At 41.7% G+C, this 27,941-nt stretch overlaps 1 protein-coding gene across 1 annotated transcript; it reads left to right on the forward strand.

Moving 5' to 3' along the window:
- Positions 1 to 469: 469 nt before the first annotated feature.
- On the forward strand, positions 470 to 27,919 carry LOC145362160 (cation channel sperm-associated auxiliary subunit gamma-like). Its single transcript, XM_080218208.1, has 7 exons — positions 470 to 1,339; positions 2,753 to 2,983; positions 5,039 to 5,092; positions 8,186 to 8,333; positions 18,682 to 18,808; positions 22,631 to 22,672; positions 27,787 to 27,919. The coding sequence occupies exons 2-7, from the start codon at positions 2,789 to 2,791 to the stop codon at positions 27,917 to 27,919; spliced, it is 699 nt and encodes a 232-aa protein (XP_080074334.1). The 5' UTR covers positions 470 to 1,339; positions 2,753 to 2,788.
- Positions 27,920 to 27,941: the final 22 nt, after the last annotated feature.

Consider the following 27,941-nt stretch of genomic DNA (forward strand, 5'->3'; position numbering starts at 1 on the left):
GTAACTGGCCCTAATCTTGCCCTAACCAACCTTCTGTTCTTGACATACCTATAGAACGCCTTAGGATTCTCCTTAATCCTATCAGCCAAAGTCTTCTCATGTCCTCTTTTAGCCCTTCTTAACTCACTCTTCAACTCCCTTCTAGCCAATCTAAAGCTTTCTATGGCTTGCAATGTGCAAGTTCCAAAGTGCCATAACTGTGGAATGGCCCAAAGGTGCACTGGGAAACTATTCTCAAACCTCCCACTAACCCATTCCGCGCCCCCACCCCCATTTCCACTGACCAACTGACATTCTTGCTGACCACCCATCCCCCAGTCCCCTACTGACCACCTTACCACTTCCTCACTGACCACATTAACCCTATCCCTCCACTGATCACCAAACCTCCATTGTCACTGATCGTACCCAACTGCCCAACTGTTAGCTTCCCCCAACCAACCAACTCCCACCCTCCGACCAACAGACCCTCCCCCACACAGCTGCCTACCCTCAACCAATTGAATTTATAGATAGTATTGGATTGAAAAGAACAACATGATGTAAGCATATATGTGTTATTTCAGTAAAAATCACCCATGTCTTCATTTTATGCCTGCTTTATTAGCCTATCATCATGTGTCTAACCAGCAAATACAATGGCTGACTTCTAGGAGCTAAGGATTTGACATTCGACCTCATCAAACTATTTCTATCCACTAAACTGCCTGAAATCTGACATAAATGGGATACAACCATACAAACAAATGGATCATTAATGTACTCTGATTCACATTGCACTGAAGTGTCAGCTTGGACTATGTGTTCAGCTCTGCAGTGACACTTAAACCTCATCCTTCAATTTTCAAAGCAGAAGTGACAAACTGAGTAAAGTTGACATGAAGACTAACTATTTACTCGAATATTTTAAATATTTACATAAGAACTGATCTGTGCCTGTCTGCAAACATCCAACAGATTTATTTCTTTATAAGTATGCGTGCCTTTATAAATGTTCTATAAATTTTGGATAGCAACAACATAATTCTAGAATCTTAGAATCCCTACCGTGCAGAAAGGAGCCGTTCGGCCCATCAAGCCTGCACCAACAACAACAATCCCAGGCCCTATCCCCATAACCCCTAAGTATTTACCCTACTATCCCCCTGATACTCAGGGGCAATTTAACGTGGCCAATCCACCTAAACTGCATATGTTTGGACTGTGGGAAGAAACCGGGGCACCTGGAGGAAACCAACTTAGATATGGGAAGAACGTACAAACTCCACACAGTCACACAAGGCTGGAATTGAACTGGGGTCCCTTGGTGCTGTGAGGCAACAGTGCTAACTACTCACAGGTTAGTTAAGAACAGGTAAGCTATTTATTGAATTTCTCTGAGTATGTATTAAACCAAGTTTGTGCTAGTTTTCATTTCTAAGCATATTAATAATGCGTGAAGTATAAATTGTTGTTACCTTTATACTTGGTGTTCTTGCAAATTATCCAAATTAGTGCAAGACAAAAAGCTTCAATAGTATGTCTTTTAGCAGTAATCAGTGTTTTACAGATTGAATCTTTTGATTGATTTGCATGATTTCCAAAACTCGATCGTGTTGTGATCTGACAGATCGTAAGAGCTAAGCAAACTCGATCTCAGAAGGAAATGTAGCAAGTTACCTGAACTGTTTTGTATCTGCCCTGTATGACAAAAAGATATATGTACTGAAGACAGGAGCCACAAATTCCAGTAAATATTAAATTGAAACATTTATTAACCAAAGAAAAGAAAGCATAAACCAAAAAATAACACTCACACAGTTAAAATTAGTCTTACAGAACATTCTCCAAAAAAGATTCCTATAAATATCCCTTTGGGCAATAGTCCTTTTAGATGTTTAATCTGTCAAATATTCCAGTGATATACCACAAGGCATCCACTGTTGCTGTAGGAAGGGATGTCTCAGGGCGTCTGTCTCCCATTTTGCTGTGGAAAATTCCAAAAACTTTAAAACAAAGCCTTGCTTTCCAAAAAAAAAGACAAATTCTTCTCTGGGAGGCTGAAAACTCTTTCACTTTGCTACTTTTCACAGCTCTCTCCCAGCATTGAGCACACTCCAGGAAGTCTCCACAACACAGTTCCCAACCTCCCTTTAATTTATTTTTTCCTCTTCCACCTTTTCCCGTTGTCCTTTGACATTTACCTATTCCATGAAATAAAAATGTTTTGGGGTGAATTTTCCTGTTCGTAGAATTCCCGGGAATTGTAGCCAATGAGGGGCAGACCATGGAAAGATCCGTTGACCTTGGCAGGATTTTCTGATTTCGGGGCGAGCGCAGCTGGAAAACCCCATCCTTATGTTTTTCTTTTGGCTGCTACTGTCAGGTAACAAAAGGTAATAACTTTGCCATATATACTTATTACCTTTTCCCAGTTGTAAGCCACTTTTTACTTCCCTTTGAAATTTAAGAACTAAAGACAACAACCTTCTTTATCCCCTAAGACAAATTTCTACCCGTGTCTATTTAGTTGTACAACATCCAAATTTTCCATATTCACTTCAGATGCCTACCTTTCACGCAAATCCTTTGATGTCCTAAACCTTGCAGCCCAACTGTCCTCAGTTTATTTAAATTAGTTTCACAAACACACGCAGCCTGTACAAACCTGTTTCACAGAATAACATGATAAGTCCTAACATTTTACAGTAGAGCACTTTCCAATTGTTCTCTTAGAGTTTGAATATCATTTTAAATTTCTGTTCCGTTGCAGGATCTAGGTTACCCAGTTCACTTTGTCTCTGCTGCTATGCTTAAATTCCTTGGTCTTCTCTTTTGGCCAATTTGCTTGGCCTACAAATGTGCATGGCGCGTAAAACTGAGTACCTTCATTGACCGTGGTCAATCCTCAGAGACCATTCTTCAGCAAACTCCAAGTTTTAACCTTGACCGTGTGTTTCAAAATTTAACGGATCAGGGTATTGACCCTTTTAATGGACCTGAGGTAAGTATGTTACATACCAATTCTCAGAACTGAACAGAAATATCTAGCTGTAAATTAATCAAAAGGTTACAACAGTGTGTACTTCTTATCAACAAACTTCATGTCATTGCTTTTCTGTTTATATTTTAATGGATTTTGTTTATGGATGGATTGATTGTAAAAGTTTCTTTGTAAACAATTTAACGGGGAAACATACCAACAGTTCACCATCACACTGTTACATTTGTTAGTCTATAAAACGTTTATTGAAGGTGTATTTGGGTCCCTCAGATGCGGAGACAGGCGAAATTATGTGTGTATAAGGAAATAGACAAATGTTTTAATAGATACTTTGTAATGGTCTTCATGGTCAAAGACACAGAAATTCCAGAAATAAGGATGAATCAAGTGTTTAATGAGAATTAACAACTTAAAAAATAATGATATAAGTGAAAAAAAGTATAGGAGAAGTCAATGGGACTAAGTGGCAATGAATTCCTTGGATTTGCTACCCAAAGAAATTGACATCAGCTTTGCTTTCGTGTGTAATCAACGCTCTGTTATAATTTACCATCAACACTTACAATTTGGAATGAATTTGTTATCAAATTTGATAGCAAACTCAAAGATATCCTGGCACACTTAATGCTTTCCCGGTGTGCTTAAAGCTATCCCCGCTTACTCAAAGCTACCCCACAGTCTCAGCCTTTTACAATTTATGTTAATAACTTGGATGAAGAGACTGGAGATATGGTTGGTCAGTAATCACTAGCAAATGTTTGACAAAGCTCTTTGCAACAGAGAACATAGGCTGAGAAGTAGCATATCAGGAAGGCTGGCAGGTTTTGGACTGCATTCCAAGCAGCTATTGGATTTCTGACAGTGGGACTATGTTGATGAAGATGCCCCTTTGCCTGTGGTTGTAAGTGAAAGCACTTGCAATTTACAAATACTACTTGTTCCAGGGAGTTCTAATGGCTGTACAAATGTAGTCGATGACCCCTTGTATTTTAGGCAAATAAATGATGACCTTGAAGCCATTCATCAAGTGCTGCCCAATTACAGAATCACATCTAACTGTAGATGATTTTTTGTGTGTTGGAAGTTTGGAGTGGTTGAGTGTAGCCGAATTATGCTTATCATGAATGATCAAAGGAACATACATGTTCATCTTTAAAGTTTTTGTGGGGAGACATAGAAAACACTCGGTGGAATAATGTTAGGTATGAATCATTAAGCTGCCTTATTTTACAGACAGAAAGTGAACATACAGAACATTATTTGAGACAGGAATTTTCATTCTGTGAGATAAACAAAAACATGAACATGCTATGTTTCCTTACATCAGTAGATCATCTTGCTTGACTTAAACAGCATAATTTCTACCTGTCCTTGTGCGTACTAACCTTCCAAATCTTGATGAAAGCTTACTCAGCAGTTTTGTCAATTAAAAACCTGACAGAATATGTTTCAATGAATACTTTTTGTTTGTTCCAAAAGGTTCATAACTAAATGGGGTGGCATAAATATATCAACCTCTGAGTTTAAAAAAAAACTTAAATATGGTTCCTGTATCAAATCCTTTCTATGGAAACATAGTCAAGAACAAAACTTTCAAGACAAATACTTTCTAGAACATACTAGAACAAAAATTTTCAGGGCAAGATTTTCCAGTCCTGTCTGCTGCCAGTATTATCAGGCCCCAATGGGCTTTGGGCTGGGCTGCTGTACCTCCTACAATGGGACTCATGGCAAAGCCAGAAAATCCCCAGCCTCTGTAAAATTGTATATTCCATTTACTTTAGTTAAAACATTTCAAAGAATTGTAAACACAGGACCAGGCCCTTCGGCCCACCAAGAAATTTCAATTTATTTTGTCTGCTTACTTAAACACACAATCCAACTTTTTATTTTCTGCAACTCTTACTAAATTCAAGTAAAGTTAATGTGCATAGATTTGAACTTAGTACACTTGCATGTATATGTATCTGGATAAGTATGCATTTATAATAAAATCAGCTATCTATTTGTGCGGTGTAGCTTGCACAATTTAACTAAATTCTCTTTTACTTTCAGCATTACTATGCTTTCCCTTATTTCCTTCAGATACATTTAAGCTGTGAAAATGAGGTACTGTGGACATTTTTTTTATTGTAGTACATCAACCAAAAAGATCAAATTGCATTTGTATAGTGCCTTTAACATAATATACCCCAGTGAGCTTCATGGGTGTATTATCAAAAGAAAATTGACACTGAACCAAGCATGGAAATATTAGGACAGATGATCGACAACTTAGTCAAAGTGTTAAGTGAACATTTCAGATGAGGAGAGGGAGAGCTAGAGAAGTGAAGAATTTTGAGGAGGGAATTACAGGACTTGGAGTATAGGCAACCAAAAACAAAGTTGCCAATGGTGAGGCATTTGACAAAAGGGAAGCCCAAGATGGTGGAATTGGAGGAAAGCAGAGATTCACAGGATTGTAAGAGGATATGAATTTTAAAAGTGAAATGAACCAAGATGTAATGCAGACCATGAAACACAGGGTGATGGGTGAATGCACATGAGTTAAAATATGAGCAAATTAGTTTTGAACGTGACGAAAGGGTGAAAGATACCAGGTGAGCATTGAATCAATCAAGTCTAGCAGTGACACATAGAACCATAGAAATGTTACAGCACACAAGGAGGCCATTTTGCTCATGTTCTCCATGCCACCCTGAGGACACCGAGGTTCCCTTTCTTATCCGACCTTCCTGCACCTAGTTCTTGTCCCTGTAGCTTATAGTACCTATGGTGCAGATCCAGGTACTTTTTAAAAGTCTTTAGGGTCTCTGCCTCCACACTAACTTGGGCAATGAATTCCAGACACCCACCACACTTTGTATAAAAAAGTTCTCCCTCATGTCCTGTCTAGACCTGACTGCCACTTAACTTGAACCTATGTTCCCTGGTTCTAGAATTCTTCACCAAGGCAAAACAATTTTATCCTGTCTAGTCTATCTCTTCCCCTCATAATTTTGTACATCTCTATCACGTAACCCTTCAACCTTCTTTGTTCCAAGGAAAATAACCCCAACCTATCCAATCTCTGCTCATATCTACACTTTTCTAGCCCTGGCAACGTCCTTGTAAAGCTCCTGTTATGGGCTGTTACGATGGCTTGCTTGTTGTATTTAAAACTATTGTTCCTCTCAAGTAGCCAGACAAAGTCACAGAGTGGTTCAAGATGATTTATTAAAGAAAACTATAGCTATAGCACTCTGAATGAAATCATTCAGAGTCCTATGTATTGAGAAATACATAGGCAATTAAAGCCTTAGCTTAGATTACAAGTAATTATCATATACCAATACAAGAATAGGAGTTATCTCCATCTAATCATAAAAAGTTACATCATATAAATGTACAGCTTTTAAAACAAATCACAATCACATTACACTTGTTTAATTATAATATCAAATTAACATGAGAGGGATGAGGGGCGATTCTTCCAAAAAAATTGTAATTGTTGAATTCGCGTAAAAACTGGAGTAAATTGGGCAGGTTTTTTCAGCGGGAATTTAAAGAAGAACCTCCCATGCTCTGTGCACTGCTGAGTGTACTAGCATGAATCACGTTAAAATGCTGTGGGTGGGCCTGTTCCTGCTAGAGAGGCCAGCAGCATAGCGCTGAGCTGCCCACTGTGCACGCACCGATCTGTCAGCGATGAGATCGCCGCATGCACAGTGGTCCTGTCTCCTGGCCTCCCGATTGCTGGCCAGCTCGATCACTGGCCATGATCCAACAAGGCATTGGTACTTCCCCCTTGGGCAGCGCACTACCAAGGTTCCAATTCCAACGCCCCCTTCCCCGAACACCCAACTCTCTCGCTGTGGGTGCTGGAGATCCTGACTTCCTCCTTTGAGGGGCAGCTTGAGTGAAGTTCAGAAGTCCTGCCATCTTCTGGTATTGGTACTGATGGAACCCACTAACTGCCTGCACCATGGAGGGCATGTCCTGTCGCAGTGCGGTACAGAGGTCTCTGTGGTGGCCAGCACCCTACCTATGTTTTTGCATTGGTGTGTCAGTACAATTGCATCAGACTTCAGGCGGATGGACCCCTCCATGCCGTGTTTCAATGCAAGGTGTATACTGGGCATTCCATCCTTTTTTTTTGTGAGTTTGCCTTTAGAGCTCCAACAGCCAAGGTATGAGCGAGCCCAAAGGCTTGTCATTTGACTGGGACTCAGCAGATTTCCGGCCTCCAAGCATCGGCACAATCGGATGTCCCTGTCTTTGCCTGATGTGATCTGACATTGTAATATGCTCACAAGATTGTGACCCTGAAGCTACTCTAGAACTCCCATTGAAATGTGTGTTCTGTAATTGTAGAGGATGTGAGTGAGCACTGTGACGGTTATTCTATTTCTGGGTCCATGAACCCCTCCTGTGTGCTGCTCTTGGGGCTGGAGTCGAGGACCTGGCTGATGGATTTCCTCAGCTACTTCCCAGATGTGACTGCGAAAGAAAGGAAAACTCATTAGTGCATGGCAAGTGCCTGAGAAACAGGAGTCGTGACTCACAGCATTATTGTCTGACGAATATTGCAGTGCTCAATCCTCACTTGGTTTATCACTATCAGCACAGGAGGGGTGGGTGTCCTTCCCAGTTAACTGAATGGCTCCATCCTCGAAGCTGTGACGATCTTCGGCTCTGGTATCGTTTGTGATCTCACTTTTCTTGTGAGATAACCTGTATTAACAGATGGAGAGAGTGTAAGCAGGACATGTGTCAGGGCAGATCGTAAGAATGCCTGGCATGTGAGGATGGTGAGTCAGACCAACGAGGTATGCAGACATGACTCATAGGAAATTGAAAATGTGTCTGGGAGAGCGAGTAGCGAGTAGTGGCAGCCCTCGAGCTCACAGTGCATGAGATCCTTGTGGATGTGTGATGGGTGTGAGTGTGTGTTGAGAGTGATGAGTCCTGAGAGAATGGAAAAGATCATTATTCCTCTTCCTGCACCAAATGGCTGTCCTCTTCTGCAGTAAGTTAGCGCTGGCCACTGCTGCCACAGCCTCCCAGGTGGTGCTATGTTTGCCACCTGTGTTTACTGTCTATGTTACCTATGATGAACTCCATGTAAGATCTAATACTCTACTGCATTTGATTTCAGTTCAACTCATAATTTGTAACTCCTTGTCTTAATCATTTCTTTTCCCTTTTATGTTCACATAATAGGCAGATAATGCAAAAGCTGTTCTTTCTACACACTTTCAAGGAATGCAACCTATTGTGAAGATAAGATTTCGGCAACCTGTGTATTCAGTTTACACCTTGCCAGAAATATTGGAGATTGCAGTGACAGGAGCACCAATTGCTGATTCTGGTAAGTGTGCTCTACTAACGTCACAAACAGATCTAGGAGAAGACAGTGTCACAAAATTGAAGCAAATAGAACATTGAGTGAAGACAAAGTAAAACAAAATTCACAATCATTCAGACGTATTTCGATATTGTTATGCTCACATGAGGGGGGGTAGAAATTGTTTACCCTAATTTACCACTCCAGGTTTGCTGTAAGTTGATTTAGTTGTGAACTTAGCTAGGATGTACTTTGCCAATGCTGAAGGAGCCCCACTATGTACGCTTTCAGATTATGGAAAATTAATCAGACGAGTTTAAATGAAAGAACAAAATAAGTTTATTGACTTTCTTTATTCATAGATAGGCATGGGTGTCGCTGGCTGCCCAGCATTTATTGCCAATCCCTAGTTGCCCTTGAGAAGGTGGTGGGTGAGCTGCCACCCTGAATCGCTGCAGTCCATGTGGGTTGATCCACAATGCCGTTAGGGATGGAATTCCAGGATTTTGACCCAGCGACTGCGAAGGAACAGCGATATATTTCCAAGTTGGGATTGGTGAATGAGTTGGAGGGATGATGTCCCCATGTACCTGCTGCCCTTGCCCTTTTAGATGGAAGTGGCCCTGGGTTTGGAAGGTGCTGCTGAAGGATCTTTGGTGATTTGCTGCAGTGCATTTTGTTTGGGTTTTGGATGTTCAGGATTTGATGATTTGGGATCTGGGTTTGGAGTTCTATGGTTTTGCTGGGTGGTCTGTATCCATGAAATGGGCACTCTGGGGCTGTATTTTGTGGCAGCTAGGTTCGGTTTTCTATGCTATGAATGCCGGTTTTGGGGGGTGTGGGTTTTGGCAGTTCTAGGTATTGAGCAGTCCAAGTCCAGGCTGGGTCTATATTCTGTTAGCTCAGTCTACTTTTTATTGGGTTTGAATCTGGGTTTTAGAATGGCTGTGTTCATCTGTGATTTAGTGAATTCTGAAGTTTGGTTGTCCTGAATTGGGATGTAGAAGATTTAGTGGCCCAAAATTTGGAAGTCCAAGTCAGGATTTTGGGGGATCTAAATTTGAGGGCCAGTTTTACTGATGGTAGAAGCCCTTTTTTACCTACCTTCTGAAAGGCCTCCTCTCTCAAAATGATTGGTGATGGTGGCAGCAGGACCAGTCAGAATAACAGACTAGCTTCTCCAGTCAAGTTCTCTCCCTCCTGCCCTTGCTGAGCCTCCAGGCATTGATTCTGTCACTTGAAGAACGATTGGAGGAACTGGAGTAGTCAGCAAAGGGAAGGCAGAATCTGTGATTGGAGGAGCAGCTCCTCACAAATTCTGTCTCTCCTATTTATGGGATCAATTTATCTCTCGTATTTTGGGGCTTTTGTGGGTGAATTTACATGACACCTCCACATATTTTGAACACTGGCAGGTTAGAAATAGGTCATGCTATTCAACTGGTCCATACACAACGTTTAGACTCCCCATGAGCCTCATTCCCCTTTCATTACCCCTTCCCACACTTCCTCAGTAGCTCTCTATTCCCTTCTTCCTCGTGTATTCATTAAACCTTGTAAATGTGTCTGTTAATTACTTTAAACAATCATCGTTTGAGCATGTTCCAGGTGCTTGCTCCTAAATGTTCTACATGATCTGTTATTTGCTATTTTATGCTCCCTTTTTCTGCACTTAATCACAGAGGAGACAGGTTTTAATCACCCCCATCCTGTCACATTCTATCATAAATATAAAGACTCTATCAAGCATCCTTTCCAGAGAAAAAAGCCTCACTCTGTTTAAGCTTTTTTTCAATTCTAGCAACATGTTGTTAAACGTTGTTAAATATCTTCATTCATGGGAGGTAGGTATCACTGGCAAGGCCAGCATTTGTTATCTATCCCTAATTGAATGTCAGAAGCTTATAGTGAGCTGTGTCCATGAGCCATCCATACCAGATGTACACATGCACAGAGAAGAAAAACGTGCATTTTTTAAGTGCCTTTCACTGGACATCTCAAAGCACTTTAGAGTTCAATAAAGTACTTTTCAAACAGTCATAATTGTAATACAGAAATTGTAACAGCTGATTTGTACACAGAATGCTTCCACAAATGGCATAGAGTCACAGAGACATTTACAACACAACACATTTCAGCTCATCAAGTCTCATCAGCTCTCCGTAGAGCAATCTAGTCAGTCCTATTCCTCCACTGCGTCACTGTGGTCCTGCAAGTTTATTTCTGACAGATATCCATTCAATTGATTGTCTCTGCTTCCAGCACTCTGATGCATAACCAGTTCTAGATCATTATAACTCACTACGTAAGAAAGATCTTCCTCACATTCCCTGTGCATGTCTTGCCCTAAACCTTAAACATGTATTCCTCTAGACTTTGTACCATAAGCTATTGAGAAGCTTTTCCTTGCTTACTTTTATCACTTATATTGTCATCATCTTTGTGATAAACTCTACAGTTTGTAGTAAGCCTGTACCTTTGATATACCCTGGCCAAAGTGAAACTAAGATAATTCTGAAAATTAAGAGTTTCTGAGAATTTCTAAGAAGTGACCCGATGATTGAGGTTGCTACTGAAAGGAAAGCAAGGTACCATAAAAAGGAGCTAATTGGGGTATTGTGTTTCTTTCACTATTAATGAAAAATTCACTGTTTCACATTGAAGTACCCCCCATTTGTCTTAATGTCCGGTTAATTTTATATTGATTTTGGCTTTGATTGTTTGAGTACAACGTTTTAAAAAGTATGAACCCATGAGTTGGTGGAATTTCACTTGTATCCGTTCTGAGTTTGTGTATAGTTTATTTTTCCTCATCACGGCTGTTATTCAAGGCTTTGTTGGCATGAGATCTCGTGCGACAATATTGGCAATGAGAACAAATTGGCCTATAGTCACTAAGGCACCAACATCTGAATGGGGAAGGGTGAGTCCCCTGAAAAACCTGCAGGGAAGGTTAAAATTACTGTGTCATTCATAGTCGAATAGCTATGCAAGTGTTTGGGAAAATTGATCCATTTGAGCTGCAGGTTGAAATTTGTGGCCTGTACATCAAAAGACTTCAATGCTTTCTTGCAGTCAACAAAATAACTCCTGAAGAAAGGTTTGTAGCCCTCTTAAGAAGCATTTCTGGGCATTCTATCCATTTTATTGGTTAACATCAAGACATGGACCCGACGGGTCCCAGTCCTCTCAAAAGTTAAGAGAATGGTTTTGACAGGCTAGCATTTGACAAATCTGAACAAGTTGCCCTATTTTCGGTGTAGGATGAAATCAAGTGTGAAGACTGGGTGCTTTTGTGGGGAAGCTGAGTGATAGTACCACCACTGGGATGACGACCACTCCTTCAGCAGTTATACAGTGCATATCCTGGGCACTCCGAGACACAGATGTTGGCCAGGATTTGACACAGATAAAGGGTGTGGTCGACTCTTGCCAACATTGTGAAATGTATCAATCCCTTTTGCCCACAGCAAGCCTACACACCTGAGATTGGCCCAGCACCCTTGGATTTCACTGATCCTTTTGATCTTGATGGATGCTCTCTCGAAGTGGTTTGATGTGCAGATCATACGTTCTATGACTTACACAGTTACTATAGACAAGCTGTGACAATTTTTTGCAGTTTGCGGCCTACCAGAGATAATTGTTTCTGACAATGGCACCACTTCCGCTGCCAAAGACTTTCAGCACTTTGTCAGAATGAACAACATCTGAATGGCCTCATACCACCCTACATCTAATGCTTTGGCAGAAAGGGCAGTGTAAATTTTCAGAGCATCAATGAGGAAACAATCCAACAATTTTCTATTCTTGTATAATACCACTATCCCATGCCACCACAGGGTTTACGTCAGCCAAATAGTTGATGCATTGACACCTGAGAACCCATCTTGACCTCATTTTTCCGAATTCGAGAGGGAATGTGGAGGCTAAGCAAGCTTCGCAGAAGGAGTCTCGTGATTCAGTTAGGGGAGACAAGTAATTTGATCTGATTAATTTGGAACTTGTTTGGAACTTTGGGCAAGGAGATAGAGTATCAGTTTGGAACATAGAACCTTACAGTGCAGTACAGGCCCTTCGGCCCTTGATGGTTTCACAGATTGGTGCAACAATCTAAAGCCCATCTAACCTACACTATTCCAATATCATCCATATTTTTATCCAGTAACCATTTAAATGCCCTTAATGTTAATGTTGCCTGCTGCACAGTCTGTTTTGACCCCCATACAGTAGACAAAAAACTTTGAGTAGACGTCTTATTAGTACAACCAACATTTATTGAATCCTACACTATCAATAATCGCCCACCCGACCAATCTTGCAAAAAGTTACTAGAATTCAAGTCCAATACAAGACCTTGATTTAACTTTGCATGACTGGCAAGTACTCAAGCAGATTTTGGCCTTTATCTGTGTGCTGGTCTTGATAGTCGTCTGCGTGGTCTGGTTTGGCACTCTGGCTGTGGTCTTTCTTCCTTCCTTCTCGGGTGTGGTGACTCTCCTCTTGCTGGCGATGATCACCATTGTTATAGCTTGTTCGTGGGGTCAGAAAGAGAGAGATTCCTGGTTGTGCAGCACCCTTTATACCCCATTTGGTTTCATGCCCCTTTTGGCCATTGCCAATCAACCTATCAGGACTTTATCCTCCTGATCGATAAGAATCCAATCAGGTGCTGCCACACCGATCTCTGAGTGTGTTCCCAATGGCCATGTCTGTAAGTGCTGGAGGCACGTAGGTCACATACCTCCCTCCTAAATAAGGGTTCACGGTGCCCTTATGTCTGGTACACAACGCAGTGTGACCGGAAAGTCTCTTTCATCCTGGAGATGAAACAAGCCCAGTGTGACCGTAAAGTCCCTTTCATCCTGGAGATGGCCCATATCCTGTTTATTCACTCATCAGGGTTGCAGCCTGTTTGTCTCTGTCTTTAAACTGCAGCTCTTGGCCTCTTGGCTAAGATCAAGTTTAATATCGACATGCTGCACTTGGTTGAAGTCATTAGGTTACATTTCAGCTTCATTTGAAGCAATTATTTAAAGCGGCATCTGGGCCTTTTGGCTAAGATGCAAACTAGATCAAGCCTTGGAGGTGGAGCTACACCTACTCCAATCAGCTTGGATCATGTAGGTCAAGCCCAGGACAGGAGGTGAAAGCCCTGTCTTGTCAGCTTGGATTGGGAATGTCCCAACTTGTTGGGACTCTGAATTGGCTTTAAGAACATAAGAACATAAGAAATAGGAGCAGGAGTAGGCCATCTAGCCCTTCGAGCCTGCCCCGCCATTCAATAAGATCATGGCTGATCTGTCATGGCTCAGTTCCACATTCCCACCCTCTCCCCATAACCCTTAATCCCCTCTCTTAACAAAAACCCATCAACCCGCGTCTTAAAAATATTTAGCGAGGTAGCCTCCACCACTTCAACGGGCAGAGAATTCCAGAGATTCACCACCCTTTGAGTGAAGAAGTTCCTCCTCAACTCCGTTCTAAACCGCCCCCCCCTTGGATTGGAATAAAGTTTTAAAAAAAACTGCAGCCTGTCGGTTTAGTTTCTTGCCCAATTGTCCCAGAATGCTTTACAAAACGCCATTTTAGATGGCCCGCTTGGCTACATTAGTGAGCCCATTACTGTTGCAGACAGGGCATTCCATGCTCTTACTACTCTCTGAGTAAAGAATCTACCTCTGACATCTGTCCTATATCTATCACCCCTCAATTTAAAGCTATGTCCCCTCATACTAGCCATCACCAGCCGAGGAAAAAGGATCTCACTGTCCACCCTATCTAATCCTCTGATCATCTTGTACACCTCTATTAAGTTACCTCTTAACCACCTTCTGTCTGACGAAAATAGCCTCAAGTCCCTCAGCCTTTCCTCATAAGATCTTCCCACCAACATCCTGGTAAATCTCCTCTTCATCCTTTCCAATGCTTCCACATCCTTCCTATAATACAGCGACCAGAACTGTATGTAATACTCCAAGTGCGGCCACACCAGAGTTTGTGCAGCTGCAACATGACCTCATGGCTCCGAAACTCAACCTCTCTACTAATAAAAGCTAACACATTGTATGCTTTCTTAACAATCCTATCAACCTGGGTGCCAACTTTCAGGGATCTATGCACATGGACACGAAGATCTCTCTGCTCATCCACACCTCCAAGTATCTTACCATTAGCCCAGTACTCTGTGTTCCTGCTACATCTTCCAAAGTGAATCACCTCACACTTTTTCGCATTAAACTCAATTTGCCACCTCTCAGCCCAGCTCTGCAGCTTATCTGTATTCCTCTGTAACCTGCAACATCCTTCTACACTGTTCATAACGCCACCGACTTTAATGTCATCTGCAAATTTGCTAACCTATCCTTCTACGCCCTCATCCAGGTTATTTATAAAATTGACAAACAGCAGTGGCCCCAAAACAGATCCTTGCAGTACACTACTAGTAACTGAACTCCAGGATGGACATTTCCCATCGACCACCACCCCCTGTCTTCTTACAGCTTGCCAATTTCTGATCCAAACTGCTAAATCATCCTCAATCCCATGCCTTTGTATTTTCTGCAATAGCCTACTGTGGGGAACCTTGTCAGATGCTTTACTGAAATCCATATACACCACATCAACCGCTTTACCTTCATCCACCTTCTCAAAGAACTCAATAAAGTTTCTGAGGCACGACGTACCCTTCTGAAAACCGCGTTGACTATCCCTAATCAAATTATTCCTTTCTAGATGATTATAAATCCTACCTCTTATAATCATTTCCAAGACTTTGCCCACAACAGAAGTAAGGCATAGTGGTAGTGTGGTCCCTTTAAGGGTGGATGTTTGTGGGTCACATGAGCTTGGGTACCCAGGAAGATATTTTGAAAGACTGGCCCAGTACCTTATCAACGTTCAGGGCCACAAAGTCCCAAAACATGTCAATCACCTCAGAAGACGGGAATCTGCAGCTACACTGCCAGTTGTTAGGATGCTGTAAGAGAGCCCAGTGTATTAGCAATTGAGTTGGCGATAGCAGAACCGAGTGTTCCCCAGGAAGAATCTCAATTGTAAGGGGAAGCAAAGAAAGAAGGTGCAGGTCCTAGTTCAATGTCAGAATCTCTTGAGCTACCTCGCACTTTTGCAGACTCTGTTGCGTCTAGTTCAGAAAACCTGATTATGGTTCAAAAAGAGTCCAGAAACCCCCAGAGCAGCAGAATTTGCAAACTTTGCCAAATGGCCCATCTTTGTCAATTCTATTTTGACTATATATCTGTATATAAGAGTTTTTGTTTGCATTATTGTAAAAGAACTTGAGGGGGGAGGAATGGGTTGTGTGACCTCTTTAAGGGATGGATATTTTTGGGCCACATAAGCCTCCAGATATCTATTGGGAAACCGTCACCTTTCGGGTGTTAGAGTGCATGCCCTGGTCTGAGGGAACCTTCAGTGGGATGGTGACACAGTGGTTAGCACTGCTGCTGCACAGTGCCTAGCATTGCTGCCACATAGTGCCAAGGACTTGGGTTCAATGTATGAAGTTTGTGCATTCTCTGAGTCTGCGTGGTTCCTTCCAGGTACTCCGGTTTCCTCCCAAAGTCAAAAGATGTGTGGGTTATGTTGATTAGCCATGCTAAATTGCCCCTTAATGTCAGAGGGACCAGCAGGTTAAATACAGGGTAGAATTGTGGTCAATACAGACTTGATGGTCCAAATGGCCCCCTGTGCTGTAAGAATTCTGTGATTCAGTGTGAGCCTGGGAGTCAGTGGAAGTCGACCTGTATCTGTATTGAGCTTTTTATATAGTTTGTCTTCCCTTCAATAATTCATTGTTGTGATTCAAGGCTTCCTCGCTATGAAGCCTTGCACTACAATAATCTTTTTGCTTCAAGGAGAACAATCACAGCTTCTCTAACCTTGTAGCCAAAATCCCCATCCCCATAACTAGTATTGTAAATTTCTTCTGCACTTTCATAAAAGATTATGACTAGTATTGGACACAGTGCTTTAGGTTTGGCCTAAGCAGAACTTTATAAAGGTTCACCAAAACTTCTTTGCTGTCATATTCTGTGACTATTTATTAAGCCCAAGATCCCATTTAGTTTGCTAACACTTTCTGAATATGTCTTACTAACTTCATAAATCTCTATGTATATGAATTATTTATTAATCAGCCTATTATTATGTGGAACTTTGTTAATGCAAACTTTGTTCTAGACAACATCTAGTGCATTCCTTTCATTAACTTTATTGGTTACTGTGTCTTTAAGAAACGTAGTTTTGTCATGTGTCTATGCAGAACGTTTCTAGCAGCCCTTTCCATTTTATCAGTGCTGTTCTGTCTACAACCGATATCCTGTATTGTTGCTGCAGCAAAATAATTGCTTAATCTGAACTAATGCTATTCTTGTATTACCCTGGGATTTTATAGAGTGGGGCTTGATTGGGATGCTTGATAGGCATCATCATGTGATGGGGTGAAGCCAGGCTTAAGCAAAGAATTCCAGCTTAGTTGGTTTTTAGATGCTGCTTTTGACTTGAGAGAGAGTGGTATTTTCTCTAAAGTTAAAGACAGGAGATAAGCCCTTTCTTAGAGATTTTGCTGTACGAGAGTGGATCTTTCTCTGAGAGTTGCTGTTTTGGAAGCATGCAAAGCAGTATTCCTTTCTGTTTCTGAAGATTGGGAACAGCCAGAGACTCGATTTACCATTCTGAAACTTTGCCGTTTTGAGGATATATCCTTTTCTGGAAACTGCTGTTTGGATCTCTATTCAGAAATATTAAGAGGCTGAAAATATAGCATCACGTGAACATATTTATTTTTGTGTTAACTATTTCTGAAAAAGAGTGTATGTCTTTGGGTATTGATTTAAATTGGAACAATAGAGATAGCTGTTAAGAATTATACTTTGTCATTTTTAAGTATTTTAATTTTTATGTTCTAACTGTATTCTTAGATAATGTTTGTTTTGATAAAAGCTTCTTAGTGGGTCACTTGAATCATATTTGGAATGAAACACCTTAAGCGCACCCTAATGCCAAAATCAAATGTAAAAGTTGAGGTCTCGGCTAACTGCATGTTGTCCTTGGAGTTCTGGTCTGATTCTTAACATGACTTCATCAAAAAATTAAACTGCATTAATTATGATCTGCCTTTAAAAAAAAATCCATGCTGGCTATCATTAATTACTCTGAGCTTCTCCGTGTGCTTGCTAATCTTTCCCTGATCATTGTTTCTCAAACTTTACCTTCACTTATGTTAAGCAGTTGCAAAGACTGCCCTTACACCACTGTCCAATCACCTGCTACTTCCCTTGTGTCTCGGGCATTTGGAAATGTCCTTCAGCTATCTGCACCCCAGCTTCCTTTAGCAGCCTGATACAAGTCATATGGAACCAGTGACTTATACACTCTTAAGCCATGTTCACATCTCTTTGTGTGTCAGTACTACACTGTCTCCCCCATGCTTCCATGCCCTTGCCCAGTGTGTCTGTGCCTCACCCTCTCTCCGTCGGTCAGTGTCCCACCCTGTCCCACTATATCTGTGCCTCGCCCTCTGCCCGTGTGCCTGTGCCTCGCCCTCTGCCCGTGTGCCTCCAGTGTGTCTGTGTAGGAGGGGCATCTGGGAAAAGAGGTGTAAGGAGGGAGAGAAGGGAGCTGATGTATTCTCCTCTGATATCATCTGCCAGGCATGAAATCCAGTATCTTTGTTAAATTAATTTCCATATTCCATAACTGTAACTTTCGTATTCTCAAAAACAGTTTCTATAGATTATGAAACTGATTCTTGTGTGATTTATAGTCACTGTACACAGTTCATATAGTGTAAAGGAACAGGAAAAGAGCTGAAGACTTGTCTTGCTATTCCTCTGTCCTATTTATTTGTGACATACATTTTTGATGGCGATCAGAAAGTTATTATGAGATATAAATAACAAGAATACTAAAATAATGCCTCTTGTCACTTCCTTAGTGGCATTGTATTGTAACCTGTTAATCACTTACCAAAAACAGTGGTCTCAGCCTTTCAGAAGAGTGTGGGAGAGCCCTGTGATGGATAATGAAGTAAGAAGTCTCACAACACCAGGTTAAAGCCCAACAGGTTTATTTGATAGGAAAAGCCACAAGCTTTCGAAGCACTGCTTCTTCAACAGGACTCATGTTGGATTTTAACCTGGTATTGTGAGACTTCTTGCTGTGTTTACCCCAGTCCAACGCTGGCATCTCCACATCATGGATAATGAAACCATGGGTCCTTGAACTAAATTTATTTGGGGGAATAGGAAAGTGAGGCTGGAATTGATGTGGTTGGGTTATCTTATTCATGTTGTGCGAAGCCTTTATGAACTAGATCCACACTGTTACCTTTTTTCTTTTACTTTGTCAGTTTCTGAATGTTCAGCTGAAATTTGTGATTTGGCATGGTATATTCCTTTGCCGTATAAGAATGGATCCATAGTCTCTGAAGCAGTTATCACAAGCAATAAGATTGGGTTGCAAATACCAGACAAGAGGTATGGTGACAAATTTAAAATATTTTTTGTTATTTTGTTCAACTATTTATCCAAATAACTAGATTCTATGAAAATGAAGGCCGTGAAATTATATTGTGAACTGGGTAGCATCCAAACATTTAATTCATTCATGAATTCCTCTCCCTACTGTTTCGTTCTACACTTATTTTAATTAGGTTAGTCGCATCACTAAAATGAAGCGATTTCATAACAAAATGTTAAGCTTTTGGACATACCTCAACAGTATAATTTTACGGGAAATTTACCTGAAACTCGACATTGCCCGTAATTTGAAACGGGTTCATGGAGAGTGGCAGAGTTTCTTTTTGCAAAGGTATCATTTATTCATAAAATATTGAAAGAACATTATAAACATTTCAAAATGGTTATCACACAAAGTACAATAATATTCAGTTTTCCTCTATGTTGTGTTGTAGTGCTACAATACAATTAAAGAAACATTCCAGACATCCCAAAATGGTCATTACAAATGGTGCAAAGGTATTTAACTTGGCTATGTAGATCGCGTTGCAAGCTAAGGTGTTTCAATACAGTTGTGATATATTGAATGTATACAGTGAATAATAAATGTGAATCACATGGTCCGAGGGGGTTCTGTACAGTTCTACTCTTTGGTTCCCCATGGCTGAAAGGTTGATTTAAAAAAAAATATATATTCCTTTTGTTAAATTTACAAAGCCAATGAACAAAGTGGACAGGGCAAGCCCTTAATCTATTTCCTTGCTTTCTCCAAAAGCCAATACAAATTCCAGTTGAATCCAATCCATGTTTCCATAAGGGAAGCATACAAGATCCAAGCTGACAAGAAAAGGCTTGAGCTTAGCCAAAAGGCCAAGAGAAGCGGATTGGCTTTCTTTTGGCAAAAATATGCTTTATTCACATACAATCTGAAAGTTGCATTACAACACATTTCAAATTGTTACAACAATAAAATGCAGTAGTATTTGACATTTTTGCCAGAGATCAAAATGCAATCTGAAGTGCTTAACTTAAGTAATGGGAACATTGTGATGAAGATATTGAAATGTATGTAGAAAATAAAATTCATTTCAAACTATATACAGTTGGTCATGTTGCGCTCTGTGGTGATTCAGTAAAGTTACAAAGAATAAAGAAAATTACAGCTCTTCGGCCCTCCAAGCCTGTACCGACCATGCTGCCCATCTGAACTAAAACCCTCTACCCTTCTGGGCACTATATCTCTCTGTTCCCATTCTAGTCATATATTTTATTTAACTCTTCATCATAAGGCTAAGGTGGCTTTGAAAAATTGCAGCAGGTAAAGCCTTGGTTTAACCTCATTGGTTATCCTAATCGCTTACTTTACCCTACCTTAGGGAAACCATGATCACAAGCATTAGCTAATGGACTAGCCAGGTTCCCTACCTAATCATGGTTTCATCCTTGCCAGGGTTTTTCATAGTTACCAGCCATTGGATGACTGCTGATTCACGTCTAGCCAAGACCCAATAGCAACCCCTATGACTTTAAGGTGAAAGCAAATATTAAAATACAATATTAGTCTAAGTTAATGGGGCAGAAATTCCTTTATGTTTACTTTGTCATGCAGAATGGATGTTATGCTTTTGAATGCGAGCCTGGTCATAGGACAGAAGCTCCCAAATTTGTGGAGCTGATCAATGTAAGTAAGTACAATGTCAGTGCAACTTGTGTTGCTAATCTGCAGCTTGCCTTGTTTTTTTTTGACACTCAATTTTTCTTTACAAAACTGGAGCATCACAAGAGTTTACTTTTTCCAGGTGCAGACAGTAAAAAATTGTTCAACAAATACTACTTTCCATTTTGTGCTAGCACTTGAATGCACTCCTCCTTTTGCAATTTAGTCCAGCCTGTTGCAGCTGATGTCCTTAAGTGTATTGTCTGAAGAACTAGCAGCACATGTTGAGGCCACATAGCCTCGCATTTTGTGTCTTTGTGACAATTAAAGTCAGTCTGTTTTTGGAAAAAGAAGGCACACTTTGGTTGCGGGATCAATCACACAACGTTGTGAAAAATTATAGGCACTTGAGAGACTATAATAAGGCAGACAAGTAAGGAGTGCCATGCTTTTTCCAAATGCAATCAATAATTGAAAACCAAGGCATGGACGTTGTCGGCAGAGAGGAGCATGACGCCTAATGAGGTTTGCAGACAAACACTAGCCATCTCATAGAATCCTACAGCACACAAGGAGGCCATTTGGCCCATTTGAGTCTGCACTGACCACAATCCCACCTAGGCCTTATTCCCGCAACCCCACAAATATACCCCGTAATCCCCCTAGCAGCAAGAGACAATTTAGCATGACCAATCCACTAACCCACACATTTTTTGGATTTGTGGGATACAAGGAGAGGCTAGATGGGTTGAGAACTGGCTTGGTCACAGGAGACATGGGGTAGCAGTGGAAGGGTCTTTTTCCAGCTGGAGGTCTGTGACCAATGGTGTTCACAGTAAGAAGTCTGACAACACCAGGTTTAAGTCCAACCGATTTATTTGATAGTAAACTCAGTTTACAGATTACTTCTGTGCTTTATATACTCTGTCTGAGGCCAGAACTCTCCATTCACCTGACGAAGAGGTTAACCTCGAAAGCTTGTGAGTTTACTATCAAATAAATCGGTTGGACTTAAACTTGGTGTTGTAAGACTTCTTACTGTGTTTACCCCAGTCCAGTGCCGGCATCTCCACATCATCACCAGTGGTGTTCCGCAGGGCTCTGTACTGGGACCTCTGCTATTTGTGATATACATAAATGATTTTGGAGGAAGGAGTAACTGGTGTGATCAGCAAGTTTGCGGATGACACGAAGGTGGCTGGACTTGCTGATAGCAATGAACATTGTTGCACAATATAGCATGATATAGATAGGCTGGCAACTTGGGTGGAGAAGTGGCAGATGGAATTTAATCCAGATAAATGCGAGGTGATGCATTTTGGAAGAACTAATGTAGAGGGGAATTATACAATGAATTGTAGGACCATCAAGAGTATAGAAACACCGAGGGACCTAGGTGTGCAAGTCCACAAATCCTTGAAGTTGGCAGCACAGGTGGAGAAGGTGGTGAAGAAGGCATATAGTATGCTTGCCTTTATAGGAAGGGGTATAGAGTATAAAAGCTGGAGTCTGATGTTGCAGCTGTATAGAACGTTGGTTAGGCCACGTTTGGAGTACTGCATCCAGTTCTGGTCGCCGCACTACCAGAAGGATGCGGAGGCTTTAGAGAGAGTGCATAGGAGGTTTACCAGGAAGTTGCTGGTATGGAGGGTCTTAACTATGACGAGAGATTGGGTAAACTGGGGTTGTTCTCCCTGGAAAGACGGAGAATGAGAGGAGACCTAATAGAACTGTATAAAATTATGAAGGGTATAGATAGGGTGAACAGTGGGAAGCTTTTTCCCAGGTCAGAGGCGACAATCACGTGGGATCACGGGCTCAGGGTGAGAGGGACAAGGTATAACTCAGATGTCAGAGGGACATTTTTTAACACAGAGGGTGGTGAGAGCCTGGAATGCACTGCCAGGTAGGGTGGTGGAGGCAGACACGCTAGGGTTGTTTAAGACTTACCTGGATAGTCACATGAGCAGACTGGAAATGGAGGGATACAAACGAATGTTCTAGTTGAAGATCAAGAGCCTAATGGCGTTCCTGGGAATTAATAGATTCCTATCAATCGTCCAACAAATTTCAAGGCTCACCTTGTCACTTTACGTGCAGCTATTTGGGGATCTTCCATTACTGTCTGTATAGCCTGTTGTATGTCTATTTATGTTTATTGATGTCTCCTTTTAAATCCACAGGCGATTCGTCCACCTTGTTGGCCAAGAAGGTGCATACACACGGTGGGTCGTGCGAGGGCTGCTCTTGGATGTTACTTCAAGAGTAGCCTAGAGCATTTAGAAAGCAGTGGCAGGATCAGACAAAGTCAGCATGGATTTATGAAGGGGAAAATCATGCTTGACAAATCTGTTGGAATTCTTTGGAGATGTAGCTAGTAGAGTTGACAAGGGAGAACCAGTCAGAGGTATATTTGGACTTTGAGGAAGTGTTTGACAAAGTCTCGCATAAGAGATTATTGTGCAAGATTAAAGCGCATGGGATTGGGGGACATATATTGAGATGGATAGAAAACTGGTTGGCAGAGTGGAAGCAAAGAGCAGGAATTAATGGGTGCTTGCACAAGGACCCCGAGGTCCCTCTGCACCGTCGCCTGCTGCAGTTTTTCTCCACGTAAGCAATAATCCTTCCTACCATTATTCCTACCAAAGTGGACCACCTCATAAGAACATAAGAACATAAGAAATAGGAGCAGGAGTAGGCCATCTAGCCCTTCGAGCCTGCCCCGCCATTCAATAAGATCATGGCTGATCTGTTGTGGCTCAGTTCCACTTTCCCGCCCTCTCCCCATAACCCTTAATCCCCTCTCTTATCAAGAACCCATCAACCCGCTTCTTAAAAATATTTAGCGAAGTAGCCTCCACCACTTCAACGGGCAGAGAATTCCAGAGATTCACCACCCTTTGAGTGAAGAAGTTCCTCCTCAACTCCGTTCTAAACCGCCTCCCCTTTATCTTGAGGCTGTGCCCCCTAGTCCTACTGTCTTTTTTGAGCGGGAAGAGTCTCTCCACCTCTATCCTATCCATCCCATTCATCATCTTATACGTCTCAATGACGCCTCGCCTCGCACTTGCCAACATTAAATTCCATTTGCCAGTTCCTGGCCCATTCGCCCAGCCTATCTAGATCCTTCTGTAGACTCTCCACACCCTCCGCGCAATTTGCCATTCCACCAATCTTGGTGTCATCCGCAAATTTCGACACCATACACTGGGTTCCCTCCTCCAAATCATCTATATAAATGGTAAGTAGCTGAGGCCCCAGCACCGACCCCTGGGGCACTCCACTAGTCACCAACCGCCAATCCGAATAGCACCCATTGACCCCCACTCTCTGCCTCCTATTTGACAACCAGTCCTCTATCCACGCTAACACCCTACCCCCAACTCCATGTCCCCTGACCTTCTGCAATAACCTCTTGTGAGGTACCTTGTCAAACGCCTTCTGAAAATCAAGAAAGACCACATCCACCGGCTCTCCTCTATCCACCGCCCTAGGCACATCCTCATAGAACTCCAGTAAATTTGTCAGACACGACTTCCCTTTAACGAAACCGTGCTGCGTCTGCTCTATCAAGCAATTCCCTATTGCACCATAGCATTTGAAATATCTTTTTTAGTTGGACCCACTCAACATAGTTTTATCAAGCTTGCAACTATGTGATGCAAGGATATCTTTGAGGTGTTGTAGCAGTATTTTCATGTTGACATCATAACCTTTCAGCTACTGCAGCTAATTTTTTCAGATCAAGTTCTGCCACATCTCCAAGGATCTTGTTGATTGGCAATCCACTTTTCTAAGCTGAGGAACAATGGCTCAATATGGTATCTACAAGAATGGGAAAAGCCAGCTTCACCTTCTGAAACCACTTTCAATTCCATAGCTCTGTAAATTTCCTTATGACACTCTTTATTGATAGATTTTAATGGATTCTAGCAATTTCCGCATGGCTATCTGGCCTGTAGTTTCCTCCTTTCTATCTCCCTCCCGAGCTAGCCAGCAAATGGGGAGATTGACAGATTGGGACCACTGCACATGCGCAGAATTCCAGCACTGTCGGACTGGCATGAATAGACCCTGTCTCCCCGGGCTTTTAATGAGATTTACGATTGGGACCTCTGCAGTGCACAGAGTGCGGAGATTTGGGTGAGAAGTTAAACTGACAAAACAGTTGAGATTTTGAACAATTTTCCCACCAATTCAGCATTTTTGGGAGAATCGCCACCTATATTTGCTAGACCTCGGTTAATTTTATGAAAACCAAACTGCCCATTTATTCCCTTACTGTCAATGCGTAGACCATTGTTGCAGAGCTGATAATGCCCTTCTAAGGCTTCTTGCTACCCTGCTATCAGACCAAGGACTGTTGAACATAAATCTTGCTTTTTTCCTTTTCAATATTGATAATTTTTTGCTTATCCTGGTGTAAATAATGGCTGTATCAAAGCTTTATGTATGAATTGCAGAAGGTAATTGTTTAAATATGCATTGCAGTTTTTTAAAATTTTCTCGCTTTCTCTATCCCAGTACGTCCACTTTCTGATGTATTTTGTTCCATTTATAACAGACTTTCCAGACCTACGTGCATGTACTTTTTCCTTCAAACTCCCACTGCACTAACAGTGAAATTTGTCTGTTACATTTATTTCTGTGGGTTGTACATCTTTAGCAACATTCATTTATCCCAGTGATCTGCCAAGAAATCCAAGTCTTAATCTTTCTCAGTGATTGATCCTTGTTTGCTTTCACCTCTTACAATTTTGCTCAGTTTTCTCTGAAGCAGACCTTACAAATTTCTGACAAAAGCTTTTTTAAAATTTACAAATATTTGCTAGCTTTTGGTTGCACCCAGAGCAATAATAACAAGCAAAAGCTCCATTATTTACTTGGCAAGATAGAACTTGCGTTTGTATGGTCTTTTGAAGAATAAGGATAGCCACTTTCCTTTACAAAAAGCAACACATTTGCACAAAGCAAGGTCACATAAATATCAGTTAGATGAATGGCCAGGATAATCTGCTTTTGGTGGTTTTGATTGAGAGATGAATGTTAGGATTACTCTCTTGTTGCCCTTCAGATATGCTAGGGGATCTTTTATCGATATTAGGGCAGACAAGATCTTAACATTTCATTCCAAAATCAACATCTCTGACAATCCGTGCTACACTGATAAGTTGACCTAAATGATGTGCATGGGTATTGGAGTGGTGCGTGAACTGACAACTCTCTGATGCAGGAATCAGTATGAATCCGATATTAATTTAATCTGCTCTGTTCTTTAAATTAATACCCCTTTGGAATTAGGAAGTTAAACTGCAGTTCCTTATGGTTATTGTCCAACGTGAAGGGATGTTGGTTGCGACCTTACCTGCCGTTCACGCCACTCTCTTGCTTCAGCAAGGTTGGTCAGCCAAATCTCCGTTCACTGCAGCAGGATGGGAAAATCCGTCCCATGATGGGATTCCAGTCTATGAATTCAAATCCCACCGGTGCAACTATGGGAAATTGAGTTCAATAAATCTGGAATTTGTGGGCAAATATCAGATAAAGTCATAATTTAGTTAAAATGATTATCATTTAATAATGGATGACACGGTGGAACAGTGGTTAGCGCTGCTGCTTCTTAGCGTCAGGGACCCGGGTTCAATTCCAGGCTTGGGTCAGTATCTGTGTGGAGTTTACACATTCTCCCCTTGTCTGTATGGATTTCCTCTGGGTGCTCTGGTTTCCTCCCATAGTTCGAATGGCGTGCTGCGTAGGTACATTGACTCGAACAGGTGCTGGACTGTGGCGACGGGGGGGAGTTTCACAGTAACTTCATTGCAGTGTTAATGTAAGCCTTACTTGTGACTAATGAATAAACTTTAACTAATACTCTTCACCTGATCCATCAGCTTTCTGTGTACATTGCTAATAAAAGCATTTTTGTGGTAGTATTAATGATACATGTAACTTTCTAAATTTGCTTTGGTACGTTTATATTTATTTTATAAGAACATAAGAAATAGGAGCAGGAGTAGGCCATCCAGCCCCTCGAGCCTGCCCCGCCATTCAATAAGATCATGGCTGATCTGTCGTGGCTCAGTTCCACATTCCCTCCCTCTCCCCATAACCCTTAATCCCCTCTCTTATCAAAAACCCATCAACCAGCGTCTTAAAAATATTTAGCGAGGTAGCCTCACCACTTCAACGGGCAGAGAATTCCAGAGATTCACCACCCTTTGAGTGAAGAAGTTCCTCCTCAACTCCGTTCTAAACCGCCCCCCCGTTATCTTGAGGCTGTGCCCCCTAGTCCTGCTATCCTTTCTGAGCAGGAAGAGTCTCTCCACCTCTATCCTATCCATCCCATTCATCATCTTATACGTCTCAATGAGATCTCCCCTCATTCTTCTAAACTCTAACGAGTACAAGCCTAGTTTATTCAGCCTCTCCTCATAGCTCAACCCCCTCAACTCCGGTATCAGCCTAGTAAACCTCCTCTGCACTCCCTCCAAGGCCAAAATATCCTTGCGTAAGTACGGCGCCCAAAACTGCACACAGTACTCCAGCTGTGGCCTCACCAATGCCCTATACAGCTGCAGCAAGACCTCCCTACTTTTATATTCAATCACCCTCGCTATGAAGGCCAGCATCCCATTCGCCTTCCTGACCACCTGCGGCACCTGCAAGCTGGGATTTTGTGACTCATGCGCAAGGACCCCGAGGTCCCTCTGCACCGTCGCCTGCTGCAGTTTTTCGCCACTTAAGTAATAACCCTTCCTACCATTATTCCTACCAAAGTGGACCACCTTGCACTTGCCAACATTAAATTCCGTTTGCCATTTCCTGGCCCATTCACCCAGCCTATCTAGATCCTTCTGCAGACTCTCCACACCCTCCGCACAATTTGCCGTTCCACCAATATTGGTGTCATAGTTTGAGGATAATGGGTAAACCTTTTAGAACAGTGACTCTATAACTGAGGTGAGGAGAAATCTCTTCACTCAGAGGGCAGTGAGTGTGTGGAAGTCACTACCACCGAAAGTAGTTGAGGCTAAAATGTCTGATTTCAGGAAGGTATTAGATAGAGCTCTTGGGGCTACAGGGCTTAAGGGATATGGGGGGAAGCTGAGGGGGATCAGCTTATTAAATATGATCAGCCATGATCAAAAATGAATGGCAGAGCAAGCTGGAAGTGCCAAATGGCCTACTTCTGCTTGTAGTTTCTTTGTTGGCATGGTTTTGATGCATGTTTTTTATTTGTTTGATTCAATTAATATGAGCTTTTAGGACAGAAAAATTTGTTTTCCTATATTAATTTTCTTTTGCTGTTTTTATTTCACAATGCTGTTCTTTCCAGTATTCTTTTAAATATTGATGGATACTTGAGCCCCAAACTGGATTTGGAAGTTGGTGTTGACCCAAGTATCAAGCAATTTGACATTGGACATGAGGTTAGCAATGTCTGGTTCTTGCATAATTTTATGAATTAATAAATTTTGTTCAGCTAGACAA

This window comes from Carcharhinus amblyrhynchos, unplaced genomic scaffold (assembly GCF_965287045.1).
Source record: "Carcharhinus amblyrhynchos unplaced genomic scaffold, sCarAmb.v2.hapA scaffold_37, whole genome shotgun sequence".
In the NCBI taxonomy this organism is placed as follows: Eukaryota; Metazoa; Chordata; class Chondrichthyes; order Carcharhiniformes; family Carcharhinidae; genus Carcharhinus; species Carcharhinus amblyrhynchos.